Genomic DNA, 18,554 nt, shown 5'->3' with positions numbered 1-18,554 from the left:
AAACATGGCTGCAGGGTGACAATGCCTGGGAATTAAACATACCAGGTTATTTAACAATCAGGAAGGACAGGCAGGAAGGAAGGGGGGGTGGGGTGGCTATGTTAATAAAGGAAGGAATCACTGTAATACAGAGAAATGATATTGGGTCAAAAGATCAGGAAAATGAAACAGTTTGGGTGGAGGTAAGGAATAATAAGGGGGAAAAAACACTAGTGGGCGTAGTCTATAGGCCTCCGAACAGTTGCAACGCTGTTGGACGGAGTATCAATCAGGAAATAGTTGAGGCTTGTAACAAGGGAACACCTATAATTATGGGGGATTTTAACTATCATATTAATTGGACAAATCAAATTGGGCAGGGCTGGCTTGAGGATGAGTTCATTGAGTGTATTTGGGATGGGTTTCTTGAGCAGTATGTAACTGAACCGACCAGGGGGCAAGCAACCTTAGATCTGGTCCTGTGTAACGAGACAGGATTAATTAAAAATGTCCTAGTAAAGAATCCCCTTGGAATGAGTGACCATAACATGGTTGAATTCCATATTCAATTAGAGGGTGAGAAGGTTGGATCTCAAACAAGCGTGCTAAGCTTGAATAAAGGAGACTATGAAGGTATGAGAGTGGAATTGAGTAGAGTGGATTGGGAAAATAGATTAAAGGGTAAGACGATACATGATCAGTGGTGTACATTTAAGGAGTTATTTTACAACTTCCAAAAAATATATATTCCACTGAGAAGAAAAGGGTGTAAAAGAAAAGACAGCCATCTGTGGCTAAGTAAAGAAATTAAGGATAGTATTCGACTAAAAACAAGGGCATATAAGGTAGCCAAATCTAGTGGGAGGATAGAGGATTGGGTAAACTTTAAAAGACAGCAAAAAATAGCAAAAAGATTGATTAAGAAAGGGAAGATAGATTATGAAAGTAAATTAGCAAAAAATATAAAAACAGATAGTAAGAGGTTTTATAGTTATATAAAAAGAAAAAGGGTGGCTAAAGTAAATGTTGGTCCCTTAGAGGATGAGACCGGGAAATTAATGGTGGGAAATATGGAGATGGCAAAAACACTGAATGAATATTTTGTATCAGTCTTTACAGTAGAAGACACTAAGAATATCCCAACACTGGACAAACAGGGGGCTAGAGGCGGGGAGGAGCTAAACACGATCAAAATCACTAAGGAAGTGGTACTCGGTAAAATAATGGGACGCAAGGCGGATAAATCACCTGGACCTGATGGCTTACATCCTAGGGTCTTGAGGGAAGTGGCGGTAGGGATTGTGGATGCATTGGTAATAATTTTCCAAAACTCCCTGGACTCGGCAAAGGTCCCGGCAGACTGGAAAACTGCTAATGTAACACCCTTATTTAAAAAGGGCAGTAGACAGAAGGCTGGAAACTATAGACTGGTTAGCCTAACATCTGTGGTAGGTAAAATTTTGGAGTCCATTATTAAGGAGACAGTAACAGGACATTTGGATAATCATCATTTAATAGGACAAAGTCAGCATGGTTTTATGAAGGGGAAGTCATGTTTGACAAATTTGCTGGAGTTCTTTGAGGAAGTAACATATAGGGTGAATAAAGGGGAACCAGTGGACGTAGTGTATTTAGACTTCCAAAAGGCATTTGACAAGGTGCCACACAAAAGATTATTGCTTAAGATAAAAAATCACGGGATTGGGGGTAATATTCTGGCATGGATAGAGGATTGGCTATCTAACAGAAGGCAGAGAGTTGGGATAAATGGTTCATTCTCAGACTGGCAATCAGTAACTAGTGGTGTTCCGCAGGGGTCAGTGCTGAGTCCCCAACTCTTTACAATCTATATTAACGATTTGGAGGAAGGGACCGAGTGTAACATATCCAAGTTTGCAGATGATACTAAGATGGGAGGGAAAGTAGTGAGTGAGGAGGACATAAAAAACCTGCAAGGAGACATAGACAGGCTAAGTAAGTGGGCAGAGATTTGGCAGATGGAATACAATACCGGAAAGTGTGAGGTTATGCACTTTGGCAGGAAAAATCGTAGAGCAAGTTATTATCTTAATGGCAAGAAACTGGAAAGTACTGAAGTACAAAGGGATCTGGGGGTCCTGGTGCACGAAACTCAAAAGGTTAGTATGCAGGTGCAGCAAGTGATTAAGAAGGCCAATGGAATGTTGGCTTTCATTGCTAGGGGGATAGAATATAAAAATAGGGAGGTATTGCTTCAGTTGTACAAGGTATTGGTGAGACCGCACCTGGAATACTGCATACAGTTTTGGTGTCCATACTTAAGAAAAGACATACTTGCTCTCGAGTCAGTACAAAGAAGGTTCACTCGGTTAATCCCGGGGATGAGGGGATGGACATATGAGGAGAGGTTGAGTAGATTGGGACTCTACTCATTGGAGTTCAGAAGAATGAGAGGCGATCTTATTGAAACATATAAGATTGTGAAGGGGTTGGATCGGGTGGATGCGGGGAGGATGTTCCCGATGATGGGTGAAACTAGAACTAGGGGCCATAGTCTTAGAATAAGGGGCTGCTCTTTCAAAACTGAGATGAGGAGGAACTACTTCACTCAGAGGGTGGTAGGTCCATGGAATATGCTGCCCCAAAAAGCTGTAGAAGCTACATCATTACATAAATTTAAAACAGAAATAGACAGTTTCCTAGAAGTAAAGGGAATTAAGGGTTACGTGGAGCTGGCAGGAATTTGGACATGAGTCTAGGTTCGGATCGGACATGGCCCTGTGGGTAGCGGAGCGGGCCCAGGGGCCGTGTAGCCTGATCCTGCTCCTATTTCGTGTGTCTAATTCTGTTAGATTCAGGAGATGGTTCTGTGATAGTAGATTGGCGGTTAGGATCAGATCAGCCATGATCTTATTGAATGGCGGAGCAGGCTCGAGGGGCCGATTGGCCTACTCCTGCTCCTATTTCTTATGTTCTTATTATGTTCTTATGTGTCCTGTGCAGCATCAGTTGATTGCGGAGAAGGTTGGTGTTGTTGTTGGTGCTGCTGGTGTTGGGGTTGATCGTGGTGGGATTATGAGGACCAAGGTGAGATATTTTCAAGGGCTGATGTAATGGATGGCATGTGAAGTTGAGAAGCGATCTGTCAATGGTGAGAGAGGTTGTTCTAATGAGGTGACACTGGATACAGAGTTTACTCTAAATACTTGCAACCTGCATAAAGCTCAATCTGTCTTCCAAATGCAGTAAGCAACAGTTTCTGACCTTGGAAAGTAAACAGCTATGAGATGGGAGCTTGTGTAGCACATTTGCAGCTGACAAGTAAAGAGATGATTTCATGGTAACGCAACTTCCAACCTGCTGAGCCGACGTGATCCCCGAGCAGCGTGGAACCAGTTGGCGCCCTCGTAAAATTTAAAGGTGAACTCAAAATAGTTTTTAAGTGGCTGTTAACAGGCTCTTAATCACCTAAGTTGCCTCCCCTACCACTTGTCTGTTCAGCGATGACAGACCCGTCATCTGGGAAACTAGTGTGGTGATGGGTTGACAGCGGGTTCCCTACCCAACCCGCCACCAAACATGCCCGTTGACCCCCTCAAAAATTCCCCCAATGAATTTGATCTTCCAGAATTCACTAGATTCTAGAATGGTCCCAGCGGATTGGAAGGCAAAAAATATAACCCTGCTGTTCAAGAAAGGACGGAGGGAGAAAATAGGGAACTATAGGCCAGTTAGCCTGGCACCAGTAGTAGGGAAAATGGTAGAACCTATTATTAAGGACATGGTAACAGGGTACTTGGAAAATCACAATATGATTACGTAAGAACATAAGAAATAGGAGCAGGAGTCGACCATTCGACCCCTCGAGCCTGCTCCGCCATTCAATGAGATCATGGCTGATCTTCTGCCTCAACTCCATTCACCGGCCCTATCGCCATATCCCTTGATGCCCTTACTAGTCAGAAATCTATCAACTTCTGTTTTGAATATACCCAATGACTGAGCCTCCACAGCCCTCTGGGGTAGAGAATTCCAAAGATTCACCACCCTCCGTGTGAAGAAATTTCTTCTCATCTCAGTCCTGAATGGCCTACCCTTTATCCTGAGGCTGTGGTCCCTGGTTCTAGACTCCCCAGCCAAGGGAAACATTCTCCCAGCATCCATCCTAGCAAGCCCTGTAATAATTTTTTATGCTTCAATGAGATCCCCTCTCATTCTTCTGAATTCAAGAGAATACAGGCCTAGTTTACTCAATCTCTTCTCATACGACAGTCCCGCCATCCCAGGAATGAATCTCGTGAATCTTCGTTTCACTCCCTCTATGGCAAGTATATCCTTCCTTAGGTAAGGAGACTAAAATTGTACACCGTACTCCAGGTGTGGTCTCATCGAGGCCCTATATAATTGGAGTAAGGTTTCTTTACTCTTGTCCTCAAATCCTCTTGTTACGAAGGCCAGCATACCATTTGCCTTCCTAATGGCTTGCTGCACCTGCACATTCACTTTCAGTGACTCATGTACAAGGATACCCAGGTCCCTTTAAGCATCTGCATTCCCCAATCTTTCACCATTTAGGAAATACTCTGCCTTTCTGTTTTTTCTACCAAAGTGGATAACTTCACATTTATCCACATTATATTCCATCTGCCATGTTCTCGCCCACTCACTGAGCCTGTCGAGATCCCCTTGAAGCCTCTTCACATCCTCTTCACAACTGACACTGCCACCTAGCTTTGTATCATCAGCAAATTTGGAACTGTTACATTTAGTCCCCTCATCCAAATCATTGATATAGATTGTGAATAGCTGCTGCCCAAGCACCGATCCTTGCTGTACCCCACTAGTCACAGCCTGCCATCCTGAAAAAGACCCGTTTATCCCTACTCTTTGTTTTCTGTCTGTTAACCAATTCTCAATCCATGCTAGTATATTACCCCCAATTCCATGTGCCCTAATTTTGTTCATCAATCTCTTGTGTGGAACCTTATCGAAGGCCTTCTGAAAATCCAAATACACCAAATCTACCGGTTCCCTTTTGTCTACTCCACTAGTTACATCCTGAAAGAACTCCAATAGGTTTGTTAAACAGGATTTCCCTTTCATAAATCCATGTTGACTCTGCCCAATCTTACTATTAGTTTCTAAGTGCCCAGTTATTGCATCCTTTATAATAGATTCCAGCATTTTCCCAACTACTGATGTGAGGCTAACTGGTCTGTAGTTCCCTGTTTAGGCAGAGTTAAAACGGTTTTATGAAAGGGAAATCGTTTTGACAAATCTATTCTAGTTTTCTGAGGGTTTAACTAGCAGGGTAGATAAGGGGGAACCAGTGGATGTAGTAAATTTGGATTTTCAGGAGGCATTTGATAAGGTACCACTGAAGACTTGTGCTCCAGAATTAGCCGCATCTCTAGCCAAGTTGTTCCAGTACAGTTCACTGGCATCTACCCGACAAAGTGGAAAATTGCCCAGGTATGTCCAGTCCACAAAAAGCAGGACAAATTCAATCTGGCCATTTAACACCCGATCAGTCTACTCTCAATCATCAGCATAGTGATGGAAGGTGTCATCGATAGTGCTATTAAGTGGCCCTTACTCACCAATAACCTGCTCACCGATGCCCAGTTTGGGTTCCGCCAGGACCACTCAGCTCTGGACCTCATTACAGACTTGGTCGAAATATGAACAAAAGAGCTGAATTACAGAGTGAGGCGAGAATGACTGTCTTTGACATCAAGGCAGCATTTGACCGAGTGTGGCATCAAGGAACCCGAGTAAAACTGAAGTCATTGGGAATCAGGGGGAAAACTCTCCACTAGCTGAAGTCATACCTAGCACAAAGGAAGATGGGTGTGGTTGCTGGAAGCCAATCATCTCAGCCCCAGGACATCGCTGCAGGAGTTCCTCAGGGCAGTGCCCTAGGCCCAACCATCTTCTGCTGCTTCATCAATGACCTTCCCGCCATCCATCCATTGCGAAGATTAGTGGCAGGCCAGAAGATTGGGAATTTTTTAGAAACCAGCAAAGGATAAGTAAAAAAATTATAAAAAGGGAGCAAATAGATTATGAGAGTAAATTAGCAAGAAATGTAAAAACAGACAGTAAGAGCTTCTACAAGTATATAAAAAGGAAGAGAGTAGCTAAAGTAAACATTGGTCCCTTAGAGGATGAGACTGGGGAATTAATAATGGGAAACAAGAAAATGGCAGAGACTTTGAACAAATAGTTTGTATCTGTCTTCACGGTAAAAGATACTAAAAGCATCCCAATAATAATAGATAATCAAGGGGCAAAAGGGAGGGAGGAACTTAAAACAATCACTGTCACTACAGAAAATGTACTAGGCAAACTAATGGGACTAAAGGCTGACAAGTCCCCTGGACCTGATGGCCTGCATCCTAGGGTCTTAAAAGAAGTTGCTGCAGAGATAGTGGATGCATTGGTTGTAATCTTTTAAAATTCCCTAGATTCTGGAATGGTCCCAGCGGATTGGAAAATCGCAAATGTAACCCCCATATTTAAAAAAGGACAGAGAAAGAAAGCAGGAAAATATAGGCCAGTTAGCCTAACATCTGTCATTGGGAATATGCTGGAGTCCATTATTAAGGGAGTAGTCGCAGGGCACTTAGAAAATCATAATACAACCAAGCAGAGTCAACATGGTTTTATGAAAGGGAAATTATGTTTGACAAATTTATTGGAGCTCTTCGAGGATGTAACGAGTAGGGTCAAAATCCTGGAACTCCCTACCTAACAGCACTGTGGGAGTACCTTCACCACAGGGACTTCAGCGGTTCAAGAGGGCGGCTCACCACCATCTTCTCAAGGGCAATTAGGGATGGTCAATAAATGGTGGACATGCCAGCGACGCCCCCATCCCGTGAATGAATAAAAAATAGAGGCTGTAGCACAAGATTAGGGCTCATGGGATTGGGGGTAATATAATAGCATGGATTGAGGATTAGTTAACAGGCAGGGTGTAACTTGTGGAGTGCCGCAAGGACCAGTACTTGGGCCTCAGCTATTTACAATCTATATCAATGACTTAGATGAGCTGTGAGGAGGATGCAAAGAGGCTACAAAGGGATATAGACAGGTTAAGTGATTGGGCAAGAAGGTGTCAGACGGGGTATAATGTGGGGAAGTGTGAAATTATCCACTTTGGTAGGTAGAATGGAAAAGCAAAATATTTTTTAAAAAGGTGAGAGACTAGTAAATGTTAGGATTCAGAGGGATTTGTGTGCTCTTGTACACAAATCAGAAACTTAAAATGCAGGTACAGCAAGTAATTAGGAAGACAAATGGTATGTTAGCCTTGCAATTATATAGGGCATTGGTGAGATCACACCTGGAGTACTGTGTACAGTTTTGGTTTCCTTACCTAAGGAAGGATATACTTGCCGAGGGGGTGCAACAAAGGTTCACTAGATTGATTCCTGGGATGAGAAGGCTGTCATATGAGGAGAGATTGAGTAGAATGGGCCTATATTCTCTGGAATTTAGAAGTATGAAAAGTGATCTCACTGAAATGTTTAACATTTTTAGAGGGCTTAACAGGGTAGATGCTGAGAGGTTGTTTTCCCTGGCTGAAGAGTCTAAAACTAGGGGGCATAGTCTCAGGATAAGGGATTGGCCATTTAGGACTGAGATGAGGAGAATTTTCTTCACTCAGGATTGTGGATCTTTGGAATTCTCTACCCAGAGGGCTGTGGATGCTCAGTTAATGAGTAAATTCCAGACTGAGATCAACAGATTTTTGAGCACTAAGAACTAAGGGAAACGGGACCTAGTACGGAGCCCTGCAGAGCCCCGCTGGAAACAGTCTTCCAGTCACAAAAACAACCGTCTGCCATTACCCTTTGCTTCCTGCCACTGAGTTAATTTTGGAACCAACTTTGAATTATTTTACTTTTCTGACCAGTCTGACATGTGGGGCCTTGTCAAAAGCCTTGCTAAAATCCATGTAGACGACATCAAACATGCTTACCCTCATCAACCCTCCTTGTTACCTCCTCAAAAAATTCAATCAAGTTAGTCAGACACGACATTCCCTTAATAAATCCATGCTGACTGTCCTTGATTAATCAGAGCCTTTGTAAATGAGGATTAATAATATCCCTCAGAATTTTTTCCAATATTAGGCTGACTGGCCTGTAATTACTTGGTCTATCCCTTTCTCCCTTTTTAAACAACGGTACAACGTTAGCAGTCCTCCAGTCCTCCGGCACCACACCTGTAGCCAGAGAGGATTGGAAAATGATAGTCAGAACCTCTGCTATTTCATCCTTTGCTTCTCTTAATAGCCTGGGATACATTTCATCCGGACCTGCCGATTTATCTACTTTCAAAGATACTAAACCCCTTAATATTTCCTGTCTCACTATGTTTATCTCACCTAATATATCACACTGCTCCTTAACTACAATGTCAGCATCGTTCCTCTCTTCTGTGATGACAGACGCAAAGTATTTATTAAGAACCATGCCCATGTCGTCCGCCTCCACACACAGGTTACCTTTTTGGTCTCTTTCTTTAGTTATCCTCTTGCTCTTTATGTATTATTATGAAGGTGCATTAACTGACATTTACCAGTGGTGTGAGGTCATAAAGCTTCTTTGGGCATTGGAACCAGGTGGTGGGGCTGACACTTGTGGCAGTGACAGCCTCGATGATCTGGAAAGATCGGATAGGCTGGAACAGAGCAGGCTGTGGGGAGATTTAATTGAGGTGTATAAAATTATGAGGCACCTAGATAGAGTGGTTAGGAAGGACATATTTCCCTGAGCATCGAGGTCAATAACCAGGGTGGAAAAATTTAAGGTGATTGGTAGAAGGATTAGAGGAGAATTGAGGAAAAATTTTCACCCAGAGGGTGGTGGGGGTCTGGAACTCACTGCCTGAAAAGGTGGTAGAGGCAGAAACTTCCATCACATTTAAAAAGTACTGTACTTTGCTATGCACTTGAAGTGCTGTAACCTACAAGGCTACGGACCAAGAGCTGGAAAGTGGGATTAGACTGGATAGCTCTTTTTCGACCAGCACAGACACGATGGGCCGAATGGCCTCCTTCAGTGCCGTAAATTTCTATGATTCTTCTATGATTCAAAAGCCAACTCCTATCAACTGCATCACTAGCCTCACACACTTCTCAATGCACCACTCCACCCCCCCCCCAACCAATCAATCACCTACCAACAATCTGTCCCAATCACGAGTCACATATCCCATTCCTGGCCTCACCTCACCCCCTTGGAGGAGATGGTGCAGACCATTCTTGGCGGGGGCATGGCTGAGCACTTGGCCAGTGGTGGGGCTAAAAGGATACAAGATGCAGGTATCCTCATACGTTATCCTCCTTCTCACATGAGCCTCTTGCTTTCCCGCGCTCCCCTCACCACAACTGCACACTTGTGCGTTCCTCATTTCACACACCCAAGAAATGCAACCTGCCCACTCAGTGGTTGTCTAAGAAGAGGGAGAGGAGACTGACGAAGAAGAAGATGATTGCCCCCCACTGAAAGTCAGCAACCATCCACCAGCCATGCTGTAGCCACTGGGGTAGCACTGGGGTGACATCAGTAGAATAGGCAAAGGCACAAACAAGACAGTCACGAAGAGAATGCATAAGGGTGATGAGTTGATTTCTTGATGTCATATTGGATGGATAGATGTATGTCGTTGGATTGGAAAGTTTGCTTTGAGGTGGCTTTTATTTCAGCATCGTGGCCAAGAGGATGCTGTGATGGTCAGTAACACAGGGAAGGCAAGGTGTAGGACTAATGTTGAAAGGGGATTTGGGGTTGTGGTCACTGGGACCGCAGGCGGATGATTACATCCCGGATATCCCGGCCATAAAGGGGCTGTCTGGGATGCATCCTTCCGTCTGCTTCCTCCTCTTCTGCTTCCTCCTCTTCTGCGTCTTCCTCTTCCCTCTGTAAGCGGATGCTGTAAATCTAAAATGACAGCACAAAATGCTGGAAATACGCAGCAGGTCAGGCAGCATCTCGGCCCGAGACGTGAACTCTGTTTCTCTCTCCACGGATGTTGCCTGACCAGTTGAGTATTTGCAGCATTTTCTGTTTCCTCAGAGGCCTTCCTTTACCATCTGAGGCCTTGCATGCATCCGGCAGTACTCCCTACACACTTAAAAACTTATCATCTATTGCAGCAAGCTGCTCCTTCAGCAAAATTAAAAAAACAGTCCAAAAGCTTAAATGCCAACTTACCTCAAAGATGTGTGTGTCCCTTTAAGAGGTGCTAACAGTGCCTCTGTCAGTCTCTTTGCACGCTGGGTTTCCCTGGCGTGGTTATGACCCAGCGCTGAACTCAGCACTTGGGTCAAAGTTGGCCGTGGTGACGTTAAGTTGGCGTGATGCCACCAATCCGCCATTTTTTTTTGCAGGGCGCTAATACTTACCGGCAGTGCTATGGGGATGTGGAAAATGGAGGACGCCACGCGTCCTGCCACCAGCTGGTGAAAGAGCAGCAGCTGCCACTCTTTCACCATTTTTTGATGATAACAGATGGCATAAAGCCCCCAAATTTTTCATCCCACTTGTCATACATAAATGGTCCAAGTCTCTATGAAGATAATCCATCTTCTTTCTACTCACTATTTTCCCACACAGCTTTGTATCAACAAATTTAATATTACGTACTAGACATCCTGTTCCATATCAACAGAAATATGTCAACAACAGGGTTCCCAGAACATTTCCTTGTGGAACACCACTGGTTACTTTTACACAGGTGGAGCATATCAATTTATCACTACCCTCTGTCTTCTGTTTGCAAACGATTCTAGACAGCATGTCATCTATTCCATTAGACTTAAACTTCCCTACTGGTCTCAAGTGAGGAATTTGTGCCAAACACCTTGTGAAAATTCAAGCAAAATGTACTGACTGGATTCCCCTCATCCACCAGCTTCAAGAATTTGAGCAGGTTTTTAAAGCATTATCTATCACTTCTAAAATCATGTTTACTGCACCCTATGATACCTGTGCTCCTTACATGTACATTCCCTAGAGTTTAGAAGAATAAAAGGTGATCTAATTGAAACATACAAAATTCTTAAGGGGCCTGACAGGGTAGATGCAGGGCGGATGTTACCCCTGGCTGAGTAGTCTAGAACTGGGGGTCACAGTCTCAGAATAAGGGGTCAGCCATTTAGGAGATGAGGAGAAATTTCTTCACTCAAAGGGTTGTGAATCTTTGGAATTCTCTACCCAAAAGAGCTGTGGATGCTCAGTTGTTGAGTATATTCAAGATCGATAGGTTTTTGGATACTAAGGGAATCAAGGGATATGGGGATTGGGCGGGAAGGTGGAGTTGAGGTTGAAGATCAGCCATGGTCTTATTGAATGGCTCAAGGGCCCGAATGGCCTACTCCTGCTCCTATTTCTTATGTTGTCATGTTCTTATGTACATTTACAGCATCCACAGAATTCCTCTCCAATATTTTTTCCACTATCGATGTTAAGGTAACTGGCCTTTAATTATAAAGTTCATGCACCAACTACAATGGTCATTCTCCAGTGCTCAAGACACTATTCTAGTATTTATGGAGCATTGAAAAATATTAAACTAAGTATCAATCAATAATTTCATATTTAATTACTTGAGGATTCTAGAATGCTGCCCATCTGGCCCAGAAGACTTCTGCATATTTAATCCTTCCTATTTCTGCACTGCTTTACTAACTTCTGTAGGTGTTATGGATTGCATTTAATATGACTGAAATTTGTGCATTATCCTTCTTGGTGAAAACTGAAGAAGTGAAGAATATGATCAATATCCATATCCTGATCATCTGTGTTACTTTTACCCAATTTATCCTTTATTGTACCAACCATTACTAGTACTAAAATAAAAATGTTAAAAATCTTATTTATTACAACTGCTACAAACATAGTGATGTCCATTTTTGCGCTGGCAAAAATATAAATAATCACAACACAGTCTAAAAGAATACGTTAAAAGTTTGTCAACCTTTTTAGATGAAGCAAAAGGAGCTGGTTTGAATATCATAGAATTGTGTGTTCTGGACAGCACGATGGGGGCTGGTACAACATCAGGCTTCTTGTTATCTGAGGCATGCTGTTGTGTGCCTAACGAATATAGTTTCTTCTCCTCAGCTTCAGCCTTCTGTAGCAGAGTCACAGCTTCCTATAAAATAATATTGTTTCTTTAAGAGGCGCTCTCACTGTCGTAAAAACTTTTTTAAATCAACTAATTACAAACAATTATGATTAACATTATCATCTTTTTTTGTCTTGTTCATTTCTGTTGATTTTCAAACATTTATTTTTAAATTATGGCCTTAAATTAGCATATTGTAGGAACGGAGGTTCCTATCAAAAAGACTGAGTTCGACTCAGGCAATTAAAACAATGAACTTTAATGGAACAAAACAGGTTTTAACTGGAAACTGCTGGAATACATCAACTACAGGTCTGTTCTCCTTGAGGGCTCCACGAGGACTGATCCCCTGGTCAGAAGACTGACGTCATGACGTCATCACGTTCTTCCCACCATTGGAGTATCACGTGACTAACGGCATGACGTCATCACGTTGAAACCGCACTGTAAAGGTAACTAGACATTGTACAGTCAAACAGTGTAATTAAAGGTACAGGCACAGACAGTAACTACATTGCTGTTAAAGGAATTATGTACAACTGCTCTGAGTCCTTTGGTGGCTCCACCACATGCGCCCCTCCAGAATTGTCTTTAACAGAAAAAGTAAGACGAGGAGGAGGCCTGACAAGCCTGTCCGATCGACTTCGATACCCTGGTAGAGGAAGTTGATGACCGGTGGTCGAGTTGGCAGTCGGTTGTGGTTGAGCAGGCGCGGCGAGCACGGTCGAGTTGGCGGGCGGCTTTGGTTGATCTGGTGCAGCAGCTGCGGGCGGTCGGCCATGTTTGGGTGGTTGAGCGACCACGACAGGGTGGTCCAGGTCCAGGTGAACTGGCTTCAATCGGTCCACCGAGATGCAATCCGGCTTCCCTCCGACGTCGACTGAAAAAGATTTGTCTCCTGGTTCGATGACGTGGAAAGGACCAGTGTAAGGGGGCTTGAGCGGATCCCGGTGAGCGTCGTGGCGGATGAATACATACTCCGCATTCTTCAGTCCCGGTGGCACATAGGAGTTCTGCAAACCGTGATTGGATGTAGGCACCGGAGCGAAGCATCTGGCAGCTTCCTGGTGGCGAACGAGTTGCTGGGAGGCGAACCATGGCTCTGTGGGAGAAGGGGGGAAATCCCCTGGCACTCGGAGCGGCTGGCCATAGACGAGTTCAGCTGAAGACGATTGCAGGTCATCTTTGGGCGCCGTACGAAGACCCAAAAGGACCCATGGAAGTCTGTCCACCCATCCTGCACCTTGAAGACTGGCCCGAAGAGAGGCTTTAAGCGACCTGTGGAATCGCTCGCAAAGGCCGTTCGCCTGTGGATGATAGGCGGTGGTGCGATGAAGTTTGGTGCCGAGCCCCTGAGCCACAGCGTTCCAAAGCTCCGAGGAAAATTGTGGCCCGCGGTCAGAAGAGATGTCCGCCGGTACCCCAAAACGGGCAACCCAACAGGAGATGAAAGCTCTAGAGACGTCTGCCGACGTGGTGGAAACCAAAGGAATTGCCTCTGGCCACCTAGTGGTGCAGTCCACCATGGTGAGAAGATGAGTATAACCCTGAGAAGGCGGAAGTGGCCCCACAAGGTCCCCATGCACGTGGTCGAAACGACGCTCCGGAATAGCGAACGCAGCCACTGGAGCTTTAACATGACGCTGGACTTTGGCCTTCTGGCAGACAACGCAGGTATTAGCCCAGTCACGGACATGGAGGTGCATACCTTTCCAGACGAACTTCGCCGACATAAGCCGTTGTGAAGCCTTCATCCCAGGGTGCGACAACCCGCGTATGGCATCAAAAACCTTCCGGCGCCATGCGACTGGCACGATAGGTCGTGGAAAGCCCATGGACACGTCGCAAAGGAGCGTGGCGCCTGCGGCCTGGAAAGTGACGTCGGTCGCTTGGAAGCTAGAGGGAATGGTTCTATATGATTGGATCCGAGGCCTGATCTGCAGCCATGAGGGCGTAGTCGATCCCCAGGTGCACCGCGTGGACCGTCGCACGGGAGAGGCAATCTGCCACCAGGTTGTCCTTACCAGACACATGTTGAATGTCCGTGGTAAATTCAGAAATGAACGTCAAGTGACGTTGTTGACGAGCGGACCACGGTTCGGCGGTCTTGGCCATGGCGAACGTAAGGGGCTTGTGGTCGACAAAAGCCGTGAAGGGACGCCCTTCCAATAAGAACCGAAAATGGCGAATGGTGAGGAATAGGGCCAGTAGCTCCCGATCGAAGGTGCTGTACTTTTTTTCATTCTTCCGTAGTTGACGGCTGAAAAACGCCAGCGGTTGTCACGTGCCGTTGACCCACTGTTCTTGCACTGCACCGATGGCGTAGTCTGACGCGTCGGTGGTAAGGGCGATGGTGGCACCTGGAAGTGGGTGCGCCAGCATGGTTGCATTGGCCAAAGCACTCTTGGTGTTGCCGAATGCCTGGACCATCTCGGCTGTCCAGCTGATTGGATCCTTACCGGACTTGCTCTTGAGGGCCCCGAACAAAGGTTGCATAAGTTGAGCCGCCTTGGGGACAAAACGGTGGTAGAAGTTGACCATCCCCAGGAACTCCTGCAAGGCCTTGACTGTCGGCGGCCACGGGAAAGAGGTAACCGCTTCCACCTTCGTCATTAAGGGGACGGCGCCATCCGATGTTATGTGGTGTCCCAGGAAATCGATCTGTTGCAGGCCGAACTGGCACTTAGCCGGGTTGATGATTAAACCGTGTTGGCTGAGGCGCGTAAAGAGGGAACGCAAATGGGAGATGTGCTCCTCCTTGCTGGCACTGGCGATGAGAATGTCGTCAAGGTAGACGAAAATGAAGCACAGGTCTCAAAGAACGGAGTCCATTAAACGCTGGAACGCCTGTGCTGCGTTCTTTAAGCCAAACGGCATCCGCAGGAACTCAAAGAGGCCAAAAGGGGTGATGACTGCGGTTTTCGGGACATCTTGTGGGTGCACTGGAACCTGGTGATATCCACGGACGAAGTCGACTTTAGAGAAGATAGAATTTCCCGCCAAATGAGCCGAGAAATCCTGGATATGCGGAATTGGGTACCGATCTGGAGTGGTGGCGTCGTTCAGGCGTCGGTAGTCACTGCATGGCCGCCAGCCGCCGCCTGGTTTCGGCACAATGTGGAGAGGCGAGAACCAGGGACTCTTGGATCACCGAATGATCCCGAGCCGCTCCATCGTGTCGAACTCCGCCTTCGCAGCCGCGAGCTTGCCGGGTTCGAGCCTTCTAGCCCGCGCATAAACCGGGGAGCCAGTGGTGGTGATATGATGTTCAACACCATGCTTCATTGCCGAAGAGGAGAAAGTGGGCCTTGTCAGCTCCGGAAACTCCCCGAGGAGCCGCGTGAAGTCATCTGGAGGAGGGAACGTGCAGGCAATAGAGCGCGACATGGAGGTACCGTGGTAGCACAGAATCGAGTGGAAGGTGGCCGCGTTGATCAGCCGGAAGTGCCGGACATCAACGAGGAGGCTGTTGGCACACAGAAAATCCGCCCCAGGATGATCTGTGAGACTGTGGCCGTGACGAATTCCCAAAAGAAGCACTGACCGCTGAAACAGACTTCGACCCGCCGCTTTCGGAAAGTTCGAATTGCTGTGCCATTAGCCGCTACAAGGGAAAAACCGAGGTTCCCAGTCTGCATGTCGAGCTTCGACGCAGGTAGGATGCTACACTGCGCCCCGGTGTCACAAAGAAAACGGCGGCCCGATAGGGAATCGGTGATACAAAGGAGTTTCCCCGTAGATCTGACGGCCATCGCCACCGCGGAGCGCCCATTAAACCCAGTCCTCCTTCGCCAGGGACGCCGCCGGCGCCTTGTTGTTTTTTTTTGGGTGAAAAACTGCAGGGGGAACGGCAGCATCGTGCTTTCACGCCAAAACAGGTGTGGTAGGAGCACCAGCCCGCTGTAGGAGGAGCTGGAACCGCGTCTGTGGGGGATGGGCACCTCGTGGCTGCGCAGCACTGCTGGGTTACCGTGAAAATCTTATCGGCTTCGGCCGCAAGCTCGGCACAGTCTGTAATGTCGGATCTGGCTAGGGCAGTCTGAACCTGTTCAGGCATTTGATAGAGGAAAAGCTCCCGGAAGAGGAAGCATTCCGGTTCGGCACCCAAGAGCGTGAGCATTTGGCTCATGAGCTCGGACGGTTTGGAGTCCACGAGGCCGGGCAGCGTGATGAGCCAGCGAGCACGCTCCGACTTCGATAGCCCGAAAACCTGAAGCAACCGCGCCTTAATCGCATCATACTTGCTGTCAGTAGGAGGACTACCGAGGAGGCTGATGATCCGGGATGCAGTTGCGCTGTCGAGGGCGGAGACCACATAATAATAACGGGTCTGATCCACGACGATGTTCCGAATGGCGAACTGGGCTTCAGCCTGGATAAACCAGGCGTCTGGTTGTTGCTCCCAGAACTGTGGCAGTTTCAGCGTGACGGCGTTCGTGTCCATGATGAATCTTCCACGAAAATTGTTCGTAGAATTCGGGGTCACCAATGTAGGAGCGGAGGTGCCTATCAAAAAGACTGAGTTCGACTCAGGCAATTAAAACAATGAACTTTAATGGAACAAAACAGGTTTTAACTGGAAACTGCTGGAATACATCAACTACAGGTCTGTTCTCCTTGAGTGCTCCACGAGGACTGATCCCCTGGTCAGAAGACTGACGTCATGACGTCATCGCGTTCTTCCCGCCATTGGAGCATCACGTGACTAACAGCATGACGTCATCACGTTGAAACCGCACTGTAAAGGTAACTAGACATTGTACAGTCAAACAGTGTAATTAAAGGTACAGGCACAGACAGTAACTACATTGCTGTTAAAGGAATTATGTACAACCGCTCCGAGTCCTTTGGTGGCTCCGCCACAATATACAATTTATACTGAAGCAAGTATATTAATGACCATCGGCGGGAATTTCCTCAGGGATTCTCCTGCACTGCCAATATACCTTCAGCAGAAATTTGGCAGAAACCCTGTTTATGCACCTAAACGGGGTTTTCTCCAAGCTTCCAATAAAGTTACGGTTGTTAAGTCTGTGTGTTCCAGTTATGGTTAATATGAATCACTGCACACAGACCACAAGAATAACTTTAACAGGTCTTTACTAGTCGAAGGTCAGGGCTGAACTACCCAGCAGATTACTACACAGCACTTATATACCGGTGTGGTCACCACCGGTATTACCGTATACAGCAGCCAGAGAAAGTAGTACATCTCTTAAGGTGGAACAGGTTTAAGTTCTCTTAAGGTGGAACAAGTTACATACACCACAATCCTCCCTTTTTAGCTTAACAGTTATATCCCCATTTAACATAACATAATAACATATATACATATACAACTTCATGTAGAAACAGTTTAAAGGTTCAGTCTCTCAGGAGGCCTCCTGATTCGAGTTGGATAACGCCTTTCAGGGGTCTCTGATTCTTGTTGCTGAGGTGACTCCTCTAGTTGGTCTCTTATGTCTTGGACATCATCATCAGGTACATTTACTGCCGAGGTAGATGCTTAAGGTTCACTAACTTCTTCCACGGTTGTCTCTGTCGTAACCATGGGTTCGACCCTTGTTCTCGATTCTACCAGTTGGTCAGCATGACGCCATATTACATTTTTACCAACATCTACCGTGTACATCAGGGGTCCTTGTCTGGCCCGAATTGTTCCGGATTGCCATTTCTCGTTTCCATAGTCCCTGGCCAACACTGGTTGTCCTACCTCGAAACTCCGAGTGGTCTTGTTATTTATATGCTGGAACTGTTTGTTTTCAACTTCCCTCCGCACATTTGGTTTTAACAAGTCCAACCTGGACCGCAACCTCCTGTTATAAAACACCAGTTCCAGGGAGCAGCGGCAGCAGAGAGGAGGTGAGCCCGGTATAAAAACCGGCGCGAAGACCGAGGCCCGACCAGTTCCAGGGAGCAGCGGCAGCAGAGAGGAGGTGAGCCCGGTATAAAAACCGGCGCGAAGACCGAGGCCCGACCAAATCAACAGCAGAGGAGAGAGGTAAAAAGTAATCAGAGTGTGACGTCACCAGGGAGCAGGTAAGTGATTGGTTGGTGACTAGTTCTCTCTTTTCAATACAAGCTTGACTTCTGTGGTGTTAAATTTCTAGGGTCTCTGGTGTAGTGGGGACAGTTGGTAAATAAAGCGCCCTAGAGTATACCTGTAACTGGGGTATTGAATAAATTTTTTAATTAATTAAAGGAGTAAGTCATGGCAGGAGAGCTCAGACCCGTGTTCTGCTCCTCTTGCTCCATGTGGGAAATCAGGGACGCTGCCAGTGTCCCTGACGACCATCTGGGCGGGAAATGCATCCAGCTGCAGCTACTTGTAGACCGCATTGCGGCGCTCGAGCTGCGGGTGGATGAATTTTGGAGCATGCGCGATGCTGAGAGGGTCGTGGATAGCACGTTTAGCGAGTTGTTCACGCCTCAGGGTAGGGCTGCACAGGGGGTGA

The 18,554-nt window shown here is 46.3% G+C and overlaps 1 protein-coding gene across 4 annotated transcripts in view; it reads right to left on the bottom strand.

Annotated features, from left to right (window-relative positions):
- cfap54 (cilia and flagella associated 54) overlaps positions 1-18,554 on the bottom strand; it is an 859,633-nt gene that overhangs the window by 677,712 nt on the left and 163,367 nt on the right. For all 4 annotated transcript variants that reach the window (XM_086009903.1, XM_086009902.1, XM_086009901.1 and 1 more), the window contains one exon: positions 11,950-12,126. In XM_086009903.1, the coding sequence (XP_085866029.1) occupies positions 11,950-12,126 (177 nt within the window). The remainder of the gene's footprint in view (positions 1-11,949; positions 12,127-18,554) is intronic.

This window comes from Somniosus microcephalus, chromosome 17, assembly GCF_052327205.1.
Source record: "Somniosus microcephalus isolate GS21.2 chromosome 17, FLI_Smic_1.0, whole genome shotgun sequence".
In the NCBI taxonomy this organism is placed as follows: Eukaryota; Metazoa; Chordata; class Chondrichthyes; order Squaliformes; family Somniosidae; genus Somniosus; species Somniosus microcephalus.
The sequence above is the reverse complement of the archived record's forward strand: the minus strand, read 5'-3'. Positions and strand labels throughout refer to the sequence as shown.